Source organism: Salmo salar, chromosome ssa12, assembly GCF_905237065.1.
Source record: "Salmo salar chromosome ssa12, Ssal_v3.1, whole genome shotgun sequence".
In the NCBI taxonomy this organism is placed as follows: Eukaryota; Metazoa; Chordata; class Actinopteri; order Salmoniformes; family Salmonidae; genus Salmo; species Salmo salar.
The window spans coordinates 37,708,076-37,721,865 of NC_059453.1; the positions used below are offsets into that span (position 1 = coordinate 37,708,076).

Consider the following 13,790-nt stretch of genomic DNA (forward strand, 5'->3'; position numbering starts at 1 on the left):
AGACGGAGATTTTTGGACATAAATGATGAGCTTTTTTGAACAAAACTACATTCGTTATGGACCTGTGATACCTGGAAGTGACATCTGATGAAGAGAATCAAAGGTAATGGATTATTTACATAGTATTTTCGATTTTAGATCTCCCCAACATGACGTCTAGTCTGTATCGCAACGCGTATTTTTCTGGGCGCAGTGCTCAGATTATTGCAAAGTGTGATTTCCCAGTAAGGTTATTTTTAAATCTGGCAAGTTGATTGCGTTCAAGAGATGTAAATCTATAATTCTTTAAATGACAATATAATATTTTACCAATGTTTTCTAATTTTAATTATTTAATTTGTGACGCTGACTTGACTGCCGGTTATTGGAGGGAAACGATTTCCTCAACATCAATGCCATAGTAAAACGCTGTTTTTGGATATAAATATGAACTTGATAGAACTAAAAATGCATGCATTGTCTAACATAATGTCCTAGGAGTGTCATCTGATGGAGATTGTAAAAGGTTAGTGCATCATTTTAGCTGGTTTTATGGTTTTGGTGACCCTGTCTTTGACTTGACAAAACATTACACACAACTCTTGTAAATGTACTGTCCTAACATACTCTAAATTTATGCTTTCGCCGTAAAACCTTTTTGAAATCGTAAAACGTGGTTAGATTAAGGAGATGTTTATCTTTCAAATGGTGTAAAATAGTTGTATTTTTGAAAAATTTGAATTTTGACATTTATTTGGATTCAAATTTGCCGCTCTTGAAATGCACCTGCTGTTGATGGAGTGCACCACGGGTGGCACGCTAGCGTCCCACCTAGCCCATAGAGGTTAAATTACAATCTGTTTCTCTGAAGTGCCTTTTCAAAGCCTAACACTGCGAGATCATATTTTATAACGTGGCTAGCCATGTTGGCAATAGAATAAGCTTTCAAATTATGCCCACCTGACCCAGATTGCGATATATAAATGTGAACAGCAATTGTGATGGTGGGGACGCAGAGCTTTGTTCAAAAATAAAAAAACTACAAGTGTGCTTGCCTCAGTTCCTCAATGGCAAAGCTAGGAGAGCTCAAAAAAAGCACCTTATAGTTGAAAGTTCTTTCCTTGAGTCAAAAGTGCATTGAAATTACTTAGGAACTGTACACAGTTTGGAGAGGTGTGTGACCTCTTGGAGACATCAGTTCGACCCCTCACTCCAAACCATTGTAATCGTTTTCATATCTTGCACCTACTCCAAAATGTAAATTAATATTCTTATTATGTTACTGAATGTGCAGTATCCAAGTATTTTTTATGTCATTGTTGACAAATGCGGTGAAAAGTACAGTAAAAGGCCTCCCGGGTGGCGCAGTGGTCTAAGGCACTGCATCGCAGTGCTAGCTGTGCCACCAGAGACTCTGGGTTCGAGCCCAGGCTATATCGCAGCCGGCCGCGACCGGGAGGCAATGGGGCGGCACACAATTGGCCTAGCGTCGTCTGGGTTAGGGAGGGTTTGGCCAGCAGGGATATCCTTGTCTCATCGCAGTGCACGCTGACCAGGTGTTTCCTCCGACACATTGGTGCGGCTGGCTTCCAGGTTGGATGCGTGCTGTGTTAAGAAGCAGTGTGGCTTGGTTGGGTTTCGGAGGACGCATGGCTCTCGACCTTTGCCTCTCCCGAGTCCATACGGGAGTTGCAGCGATGAGACAAGACAGTAACTAGTAACAATTGGATACAACGATACTGGGGAGAAAAAGGGGGTAAAAAAAGAAAAGTACAGTAAATTTAAAATGCACAAAATCAACAGTGTAAGGTTTGGATTCAGTCTTTGATCTGAAATAATCCAAATGTAATAATTTCCCCATAATCTAATTTTCTGGTTATGCATATGCTTTTTATAGTTCTTCTGTTAGAAACATTTCAATTGGGCCAGATCCACATAGGCCAATATCCATGAGTGTAAGGGGCTAAAATGCCTTTGAAACTGCAATACACTTTACAGTAACACAATAAAAAGAGAGAATGTGATTGTCAGTGCACAAATGAATCATCCATTGATCCATTTTAATGCTAAAATACATGTTAGAAATAGTAGCCAAATTCTAATAAATAAATAAAATAACTGCTTAATCAAAAAAAAATCTAATCGGACAGACGCTTGTCTGAGTAGACTTCTTTCGTTAATGGCGAACAGCACTTGCACACTGATGTTTCTATGTATATACGGAGGTCACCAGATGTAGGCCCTTGCATACATCTTTATCAATATATTGTAACATTTGTGATAGGCTATACTGCACCTATTGCAGTTGCAGTGAATAGTGGTGTAAGACAAAATGGATGAATTAATAAATTGATTTGCATTTAGGCCTAGAGTTTTTGTTCACAGGGTCTCAATGCAAAGTCATTTGAGACCTCATGAAAAGCTGTATATAGAGAGTTCTCATCTATACTATTCGTAGCCGTCTATTTACCACCACAGAACGAAGCTGGTACTAAGACCGCTCTCAACCAACTCTAAGGCCATAAGCAAAGAGGAAAATGCTCACCCAGAAGCGGCGCTCCCAGTGGCCGGGGACTTTAATGCAGGCAACCTTAAATCAGTTTTAACTCATTTTTACCAGCATGTCACATGTGCAACCAGAGAAGAAAAAAAAAAAAATCCTAGACCACCTTTACTCCACACACAGAGATGCATACAAAGCTCTCCCCAGCCCTCCATTTGGCAAATCTGACCATAATTCTATCCTCTGGATTCCTGCTTACAAGCAAAAACTACAGCAGGAAGTAGCAGTGACTCGCTCAATATGGAAGTGGTCAGATGACACGGATGCTACGCTACAGGACTGTTTTGCTAGCACAGACTGGTATATGTTCCTGGATTCATTCAATGGCATTGAAGAGTATACCACCTCAGTCATCGGCATCATCAATAAGTGCATCGACGACATCGTCCCCATAGTGACAGTACATACACATCCCAACCAGAAGCCATGGTTTACAGGCAACATTAGCATCGAGCTAAAGGCTAGAGCTGCCGCTTTCAAGGAGCGGGACACTAATCCGGACGCGTATAAATCCCGCTATGCCGTCAGACGAACCATCAAACAAGCAAAGCATCAATACAGGATTAAGATTGAATCCTACTACAGGCTCTGACACTCGTCGGATGTGGCAGGGCTTGAAAATTATTACGAACTACAAAGGGAAACCCAGACGCGAGCTGCTCAGTGACTCGAGCCTACCAGATTAGCCAAATGCCTTTTATGCTCACTTTGAGGCAAGCACACTGAAGCATGCACGAGAGCACCAGCTGTTCTGGATGACTGTGTGATAACGCTCTCGGTAGCCGATGTGAACAAAACCTTTAAACGGGTCAACATTCACAAAGCAGCTGGGCCAGTCAGATTACCAGGACATGTACTCAAAGCATGCACGGACCAACTGTCAAGTGTCTTCACTGACATTTTCAACCTCTCCCTGACCGAGTCTGTAATACCTACATGTTCCAACCAGACCACCATAGTCCCTGTGCCCTAGGAAGCGAAGGTAGCCCGCCTAAATGATTACCGCCCAGTGGCACTCACGTCGGTAGCCATGAAGTGATTTGAAAGGCTGGTCATGGCTCACATCAATGGCATCCTCCAGGATACCCTAGACCCACTCCAATTCGCATACCGCCCCAACAGATCCACAGATGACACAATCTCAAACACACTCCACACTGCCCTTTCCCACCTGGACAAAAGGAACACCTATGTGAGAATGCTGTTCATTGACTACAGCTCAGTGTTCAACACCATAGCGCCCACGAAGCTCATAACTAAGCTAAGGATTAAGGGACTAAACACCTCCCTCTGTAACTGGATCCTGGACTTCCTGACGAGCCGTCCCAAGGTGGTAAGAGTAGGCAACAACACGTCTGCCACGCTGATCCTTAACACAGGGGCCCCTCAGGGGTGTGTACTTAGTCCCCTCCTGTATTCCCTGTTCACCCACGACTGCATGGCCAAACACGACTCCAACACCATCAACTTTGCTGACAACACAACAGTGGTAGGCCTGATCACCGACAACGATGAGATGGCCTATAGGGAGGTCAGAGAACTGGCAGTGTGGTGCCAGGACAACAACCTCTGCGTACGGCCCAGTACATCAGTTGGGCCAAGCTTCCTGCCATCCAGGACCTATATAATAGGCGGCGTTAGCAGAAAGCCCATAAAATTGTCAGAGACTCCAGTCACCCAAGTTATAGACCGTTTTCTCTGCTACCGCACGGTAAGCGGTACCGGAGCACAAAGTCTAGGACCAAAAGGTTCCTCAACAGCTTCTACCCCCAAGCCATAAGACTGCTGAACAATTAATAAAATCGCCACCGGACAATTTACATAGACACCCTTTTGTACACTGCTGCTACTCGTGTTTATTAGCTATGCATAGTCACTTCACCCCCACCTACGTACATGTACAAATTACCTCAACTAACCTGTACCCCCGCACACTGACTCGGTACTGGTGCCCCCTGTATACAGCCTCGCTATAGTTATTCTTATTGTGTAACTTTTTTTATTACTTTTATTTTAGTCCACTACGTAAATATTTTCTTAACTCTTCTTGAACTGCACTGTTGGTTAAGGGCTTGTAAGTAAGCATTTCACAGTAAAGTCTACACTTGTTGTATTCAGCCATGTGACAAAAAGTTTGATTTGATATAAATGCAAAACCATTCATACAAACTCATGAGCAACACTAACTGTTCCCTTTACCTGTAGACAATCACTCATATCTGGCTTTATTGAGCTCTACACAGCCCAAATCATTTCCCTAATTTATGACAAGTTATTCCTTTTTCTAACCAGCTTAATCCCCAAGTCAAAATGACAGTACATTGATATTCAATGCAAACATTCTACAAATGTGCTCTGACAACACTGTTTTGGCGCAAACACACAGAATTCCTTAGCACTGATGCAACGTGGTGTGGCAGCAAGCACATCATCTAACTACCAAGTATTTATTGATATTGGAGAGAACAATGAACGTGGTCTCTGGGCTGTGGTCCTACAAAGGCCAAGAGTGGAGAGAGTCAGGCTAGAGGTTATTGGGAGAGTAAGCGGTAAATGTTTCTGAACAAGCGCATTAGTTGCTTAGAGCAGTGCAAGGCCACGTTCAGATGGCAAACGTTGTGGAACATTGCAAATAGAAATGTCATGAATAGAACTAAAGGGATTCCTTAATTAGTATGTCAGAAGGTCATGTTTGTTCTACAAAGGCTATTAGTACCACAACCCAGTGCCCTACTTAATGCAGCCTAGACCAAGCTTCCTTCCAGCATGCATAGCCATTTCTTAAAAGCTTTTAACAGGATCTCAGTGAGCACAAGCTGTTGTTTCAAAGGGGAACCCCACAGCCATGCATAACATTGTGGCTGTGTATGCAGCAGGAAGCATTGCTCTAACAAGCTCAGGGCTTCCAGGCACTATAGTAGTAGGAGGGGAGGGGATCTTTTTGGCAGCAGCCATTGGCCAGTTGTCTGTGTATGCTATTCAATGTATTCAAGCACTTTATGGTGCTCATAAAACTGGGATGACATCAGAAAGCAACCAGTGTTAATTAGAAAACAAGGCTACAAAGACAGGAAGAGGCAAACGATAGGAAGGAGAATATAGAGTTGAAGAGATTGAGCTAGTTAGGCCTAGCTCTCCTGTGTCCTCCACTTTGCAGCAACACTTTCTGTAGGTTGTCATTTGTGTGGACACCCACCCACACATCAACCCTGGGCCAGCAGGTAACCTAGTGGTTAAGAGCGTTGGGCCAGTAAGTGAAAGGTCACTGGTTCAAATCCCCAAACCAGCATGGTGGAAAGATCTGCCGTTCACCCTTGAGCAACACAACAACTTCTCTCTGGGCGCTGATGACCTCAATTAAGGCAGCTGCCTGCACTTCTCTGATTCAGAGGGGTTGGGATAAATGTGGAAGACACATTTTGGTTGAATGCATTCAGTTGTCCAACTGACTAGGTATCCCCTTTCCCACACAGTATATGCACAAGTGGCATTGCAGAGGGGAAGGAACCTTGTGGTTGCCTAGGCACCCACACAGTATCGCTCTGTAAGAGGCGGGGTTGCGTTGGCAGTGCACCATGGAGGAGCAGTGATAGCTCAAAGATGTGTGGCACATCAAAGTAGCGCCTTACTCTATCTTCCACATTGCAGTCTGATTTTCCAAGCGATCCAAAGCCTCCTGGGGTAGCAGGTAGCCTAGTGGCAAGGGGGGGGGAAATCTGCAAGGCAGTTTAACCCCCAAAGACACCTGCTCCCCGGGCGTCGTGGATGTCGATTAAGGCAGCCCCCTGCAACTCTCTGAATCAGAGGGGATAGGTTAAAAGTGGAAGACACATTTCGGTTGAATGCACATTTCAGTTGTGCAACTGACTGACTTAAGTAGCCCCTTTCCTTGCCTGTATTTTGTAACAGAGGTTGCCAAACTAGTTTTTTTTGCCCCTCCCTGCTGCATACAGCACACCTGGGTACAAAAATCAGTGAAGTACCCCTGCCCTGAGTGGGATTGTTTAACTCCTGAAGGCCTTTGCAGACTGTACGTCAGAATCAGTCTTAAGATTATCGCGTTACACTGTGCGATATTACCAAATTAAAATATTGATATCAACCTGGCCAGATTGTATGACTTGCTTCAGTTCTGTCGTCACATTCGGCGATTAGCTTGCGAGGCTACGTCAACTGCAGCGGTGTATTTGAGCTGCACAAGTGCCGACAGCACCAGCCTCACTCTACGCTCAGGCACGAGTGAACGGAGTTCACTGAAAGTATGCAACTGAAAGTATGCATCTTACAAATAGTTCACATACAAACTTTATATGTCCGAACTCAGAATCAAAAACAGGCTTCCTCAAACTAACATGGTTGCTGTGGTAGAACATTGTGTATTTATCAAAATCCCATCAGGTGGCCTGATTTCATGCAGATGTGTCATGTAAACAAGATTAGGGCCATTTTTCATTTTTGCACAGCATGTAGGCTAAACGTTTAAATCAAACTACTATATTAAATCTGAATATTCACAATAATCGTATTATTGTGTGCATACTCAGTGCTGGTTCCGTGTTCCTATTGGGTCAATCACCGAGATCAGCTCGTAACACCAGCCACACTACATGATAAAAAGGCAAAAAAAATCTGACACTGCTAGAACTTTGTCGGAGCAGACCTAGACCCGGACACACTGAACGAGCCAAGACGTGCGACAATGGTTTATGACCTAAGAATATGCCCACGACATGGACATTTTGTATTTGCAAACCGTACAGTCTGCAAAGGCCTTAAGGTAAATCTACTCATAGTACAGTTTAGGTAGCCTAACAGATAACTGGCCAAGTTCCCTGAGCTTAAAGCCCCTTTGAGGAGGAAACATTAATTCCCAACCTAAATACCTCCCTGCTTCTCAACCCAAGTGATCTCCTTCACCACACACTTATTAGCCTGCGGACAAGGGTCGAGAGCTTCAAGTTCCTTGTGTGCAAATCACTAAGGACTTAAAATGGTCCAAATGGCGACAGCGCCTCTTCCCCCTCAGGAAGTTGAAAAGGTTTGGCATGGGCCCTCAAATTCTCAAAAAGTTATACATTGAGAGCATCTTGACTGGCTGCATTATTTTTGGGGGTGGCAGGTGGTTAGAGCGTTGGTTAGAGCGTTGGGCCAGTAACCAAAAGGTTTCTGGATCGAATCCCCGAGATGACAAGGTAAAAATCTGTCGTTCTGCCCCTGAACAAGGCAGTTAACCCACTGCTCGCTGGTAGGCCATCACTGTAAATAAGAATTTGTTCTTAACTGACTTGCCTAGTTAAATAAAGATAAAAAAAGAATAATTGCTTTGTATGGCAACAGCACCGCCCTCAATCGCATGGCACTACAGAGGGTAGTGCAGACAGCCCAGCACATCACTGGGTAGAGCTCCCTGCCATCCAGGAACTCTATCAGGTGGTGTGAAAGGAAGGCCCAGGAAAATCATTAAAGACTCAAGCCACCAAAGACTTGTCTCTGCATCAAGTCTGACACCAACAGGCTCCTGAACAGCTTCTATCCCCATGGCTAAATAGCACTGACACTCTAGCACACACACATTTATACTGACTCAACACACACAATCATCATTTACACTGCTGCTACTCTGTTTATCATATATCCTGATGCCTAGTCACCTTAACCCCAGTATCCCTGCATATTGTAAATATGCTATTGGAACTTCATACTTTTGCATGTTTTTGCTCTACCTTGTTATTTTGTAGAGCTTGCAAGAAAGGCATTTCACCACACTTGTGCACGTGACATTAAAACTTCACACGTGACCACAGGCCTGAGGAACACATGCATGCTGCTGTAGTCCCATTTGACAGACTTATCTAGGATGAGGTTATCGACCTACACATGATGACCCAACCTAAACGCAAATAGTGTCATACCTAACCAAACAGGCCAGATCAAACAATATTGAGCTACCTTGAAAAGAAAGTGGCTTTGGCAGCAAGTATTTGCATGCTCAGGTTTTTACTGGGCTATAACTTGGGGGAGGTGATTGCCGGAATGCATTAAAATGTTCTTCTCACCAGTCTCTATTGAGCCTCTGTAGAAGCGGAATTGCTCTACAAAGCTAATCAAGTCCTGGAACTATATAGCAGCTCGTGAAAAGTAGCTACTCTGGACAGCCTAATCAAGAACCCTTTATGAAAACATTGTGTTATCAATAACATCTATAATAGGGCCATTGAACTCAAATGAGTTCGCTGTAAGTTACCATATAAAAAAAATTATACTTGGCAGATAGAAATCAATCTCTATTGATGGTGTTAAATCAGGTTTCCTGGAAATTACAAAAGGTGTCCCGCAGGGTGTCGATTCTGGGTCCTGTACTTTAATGTTTACATTAACAATAGACTGGTCTGTAAAAAATATTACCTGTACTTGTATGCCGATGATACTGTTGCATAGGCTATTGCCCCCATGGTTGACCAGGCTCTATCTGAACCACAGTCTGCCTTTATTGTATTACAGAAAAACTTTGGCAAATTAGTAGTGAATGCAGCTATAACTCAGCATGTGGTTTTCTAGAGCGCATAAAAATATGTCTGATGATTTAAGCATATGTACTTTGGATGGTGTCCATATTGATCGTGTCCGTGCTTACAAATATCTGGCCATCTGGATAGATGAAAAGCTGTCTTTGAAAAAGCATATTGATGAGTTAGTTAAGAAGTTGAGAAAAATGGGCTTCTATAGAAATAGGTCCTGCCTCTCGCTAAATAGTAGAAGGCAGATTAGGACAGACAACGTCGACTGAACAGACTATGGCGACATCACCTATATGAATGCAGCTGCCACTTCATTAAAGCCGTTAGATGCAGTTTATCATAGTGCTTTATTACGGCCGATAATTTCAGTACTCATCACTGCATTCTCTACCAGAAAGTTGGTTGGCCCTCTGATGTCACGTAGGTTGATACATTGCTATGTTCTCATTTATAAACCCCTTTTACATAAAGTCCCACTGTACCCAACGTCATTACTAAACTTGAGACATACAAGTTACCACACCCAGTCTCAGGGTTGGAGTTAACTAAAAGCAGATTTACCTTTCTTGTACCTCATTTGTTGAACAATCTTCAAAATGTGATGTTCTGGTGCTTCTAGGGCAATTCAGAAAGCTGATTGAGGACCTTATTACTGATGAATGCGTTTGTTTTTTATGACCATGTTTTTCTTTCTGCTTGCATTTTCCTGTGATTTATGCAATTCAGAGACCTTGGTCTCAGTATGACTCAGTGATAAAATAAAAGGTTAAATCAATTAGTTAGCTATCAGGTCATCACTAGTTACCACAGCCCCCGCCTATTTCTACAATTTCTCTTAAATTTGAAACCTAAGCACACTGCTAACCTTACGCCTTTCCTTAAATTAAGACCAAAAAGCACATTTTGGTTTTTATGAATTTTTACCATAGCGCCAACACTTGTGGCTGTGAAATGGAACGTCTGCGCAGGTGTGGGAGCATGAGCACAGGGTGGCAGCATGTCTGAAAACAGAGATAGACTACTGACCTTCTTCATAATGCCAGTCTTCCTCTTGCTAAAAGTTGTGTACCGCCGAAGTTTGTTGTCTATAAATTCCATTTTGATCTTGACTCGTCCGCGGGTTTTCTTGCCTGGCTTTGCCCCAGTTGCACCTCCCGTGACACCACCATAACCTCCCGGGGGTAGCCCCACAGACGTCGCCGATGCAGCGACTTCCATCTCAGCTCTCTCCCGTTTCACCCCTCTTCGGTCCCCGGCTGAACCCATGGTATCATCATCATCCCCGGAGTCGGACTCTGGTTCAGAGCCGCTGTACACCACCTCGGCTGAGTATTCTCTAATTCGGTCGTCAAACCTTCCACCTTCGGCACCACTCATGTTCGTTCCTGGGTTATTAACTTGCAGAGCGGTCAACCCAGTCCCATTTCCAGGTCGTGCGCCCCCTGCTCTTGTACCTATTCCTGCCCCGTTTCCCCCCAACATTCCGAACCTGTCCCCCAGGCCTTCAAACCTCTCGCGCCGCCGCGGTCGATGGACCCACTGGGTCTATGCGTAAATGAGCGATGTTGTGATCCAACAGAAATTATTCAAAAACTGTCCATTCCTCAATTTGTTGGTGCAAATTGCCTTGAAATCCAACTAACCGAGAGATAGCTAGCTAGTTAAATTGCATTTAGCTAGCGACTTTATCAACAAGTAAAGCCTAGCTAGCTAGCTATATAGTGCTGTTGCGTGTTCTCTGTGAGCTTTAGAAAACACGATCAAATGAATTAGCACAGATTAGTGTAAATGAAATAAATTATCCATGGCATATACATTTACCATAACTGTGCAAAGTTGCAGTTAGAAGTTGTTTCCGCCTACAACTAATCAAACCCAACCCCCTACTCTTCTCCACATAAGGACATTTCAATTTACACCCATTGGTATTACTCCGCGATCACATATAGTTCACAACGAAAACGCTTGACCATTCCCAGTCTCTCTTCCAAAATAGATCATTTATGTTATTAACATCTGGAAATAGTCTCTCTTTGAAAATACATTTTAGATGTACAAGAGCAACACATTTAGCGCGCATGAATTCTATCTGGGGAAACGTTCTTTCGAGATCTACTTTCCGCCATATACAGCCATACAGTTCCTTTTATGGTGTTGTCGCTCCTTATTTGGTGAGTCATAGCTCCGAACCCGGAGCAGAGAGGAAGAGAAAAAGCGAGAGCATTTACTCCGTCCCAAATCTGTCTGCGTAAGATCAGCCCTTTTTTGTATAAAGGTCCATGACAGTGTCGAATTGCGTGAGACTTCGAATATAAGTTTCGTCATGGTTAGGGCGTTACAAATGGACTGATATAAGTGGATTCATATGATATTCCGGCAACTTTGAGAAAAACTGCGTGGTTGTACATGTTATTATCACGCGTATCTGCCCTCTCATTTGCTAGAAAGGTCCCACCTGATCTCGCCTGCCTTCAATCATTGAGGACATGTATTTCCATTGTTAAGAGCGGCCACTCGGTTATCTTGTAAATATAATAGATCATCTTTGCCCTTAACTTGGTTGTGATTGGACGAAAAGGCATCCACATAGTTTCGTCATTGAAAAGAGACAAAATTCGTGTTTTAATTGGATAAAAGTTATTTTAAAATGGCAAACTCTGTAATTTATTTTTTTCCCACAGTGACGTTTGAATAGTGTTGCCCGTAAACTACCAAGTTTTCCTGTGTTCTGAAAATAGGACGTCAAGTCAAATACACCCCAGCGTAAATGTTATGTTAAATTCTCTAACATTTTTAATCACAGCAGTACCTTTTTATTTACTCATATTGGAACAGTAAATAAAACGACATATAGCATTTGTCAACAGACGCATATCGATTCTTATTCCATATTTGGGACACCATGTGAATTAAAAGGAAAACAACCATGCAACATGAAGTAGACAATTCTGGGGAATAAGAGATTTCAATGCATGTATTCCAAATGTCTCTTTATACGAGTTGTCTTGAAGAGATTCGTCAAACAAATTCAGTTTCACTAAAGACTGTAGGCTTTGCTGTAGCCGCAAGGTGGCGGTATAAGTATGATTTCCACAGTCAGGGTAGTTGTAAGGCAAGCCACGTTTCTTTTTTGTTCAGGTTTATGCACGGCAAACTTTGCATGTAACCATACATACAACAACTGTTATAGCACTCATGCTGCATTTTGATGCAACTTGCAAACACTTTCTCCAGCACTGGTTCCAAACGAGATGTGCATTCCAGGAGGTTGGTTGCACCTTACTTGGGAGGACAAGCTCGTGGTAGTGGCTGAACCGGAATGAGTGGAATGGTATTAAATACAGCAAACAATTGGTTTCCATGTGTTTAATGACATTCCATTTGCTCGGTTCCAGCCATTATTATGAACTGCCCTCCCCTCAGCAGCCTCCACTTATGCATTGTCATTCTGCCACAAGACTTAATGCCTTAAGAACGTGGTGTGACCTACAACCTCATGCACCAAGTTCATAAAAACACTTTGTCTCGTATTCAATTCTAACCTACTCTACCTGACAGACAATCATACACCACATGACCAAAAGTATGTGGATACCTGCTCGTCGAACATCTCATTCCAAAATCATGGTCATTAATATGGAGTTGGTCCCCCTTTGCTACTATAATAGCCCCTACTCTTCTGGGATGGCTTTCCACTAGATGTTGGAACATTGCTGTGGGGACTTGTTTCCATTTAGCCACAAGAGTATTAGTCAGGTCGGAAACTGAATTTAGGCGATTATGCCTGGTTCGCAGTTGGCGTTTCAATTCATCCCAAAATGTGTTTGATAGGGTTGATGTCAGGGCTCTGTGCAGGCCAGTCAAGTTCTGTGCAGGCCAGTCAATCTCGACAAACCACCTCGCTTTGTGCACAGAAGCATTGTCATGCTGAAACAGGAAAGGGCCTTCCCCAAACTGTTGCCACAAAGTTGGAAGCACAGAATCATCTAGAATGTCATTGTATGCTGTAGCGTTAAGATTTCCCTTCACTGGAACTAAGGGGTCTAGCCCGAACCATGAAAAACAGCCCCAGACCACTGTTCCTCCTCCACCAAACTTTACTGTTGGCACTATGCAATGGGGTAGGTAGCATTCTCCTGGAATTCGCCAAACCCAGATTTGTCCGTCGGACTGCCAGATGGTGAAGCGTGATTCATCACTCCAGAGTAAGTGTTTCCAATGCTCCAGAGTCCACTCCAGCCAACGCTTGGCATTGTGAAGCTTGTGTGCGGTTGCTCGGCCATGAAAACCCATTTCATGAAACTCCCGACGAAGTTCTTGCTTCCAGAGGCAGTTTGGAACCACTTCGGGACTGAGCCGTTGTTGCTCCTAGATGTTTCCACTTCACAATAACAGCACTTACAGTTGACCGGATCAGCTCTAGCAGGGCAGAAATGTTATGAACTTGTTTGAAAGGTGGCATTCTATGATGGGGCCACGTTGAAAGTCACTGAGCTCTTCAGTAAGGCCATTCTACTGCCAGTATTTGTCTATGGAGATTGCAGGGCTGTGTGCTCAATTTTTTACACCTGTCAGCAACGGGTGTGGCTGAAATAGCTGAATCCACTCATTTGAAGGGGTGTCCACATACTTTTGAATATATAGCGTACCTGTTCAAGCAATATGTTTCTATCTAAACTGCTGACGTTCTGTAACAATGCACCCTATTGAACAGACCCCAGGTCTGACAG

General features: G+C 43.4%; 1 protein-coding gene across 3 annotated transcripts in view; it reads right to left on the minus strand.

The window, feature by feature from the left end:
• The window catches only part of LOC106564784 (serum response factor), a 29,903-nt gene extending 18,947 nt beyond the window's left edge, over positions 1-10,956 (minus strand). For 2 of the 3 annotated variants that reach the window (XM_014131149.2, XM_014131148.2), the window contains exon 1: positions 10,087-10,956. In XM_014131149.2, coding sequence (XP_013986624.1) covers positions 10,087-10,542 — 456 coding nt within the window. In that variant the 5' untranslated portion in view covers positions 10,543-10,956. The remainder of the gene's footprint in view (positions 1-10,086) is intronic. The other variant, XM_014131150.2, reaches the window with a different exon arrangement.
• Positions 10,957-13,790: the final 2,834 nt, after the last annotated feature.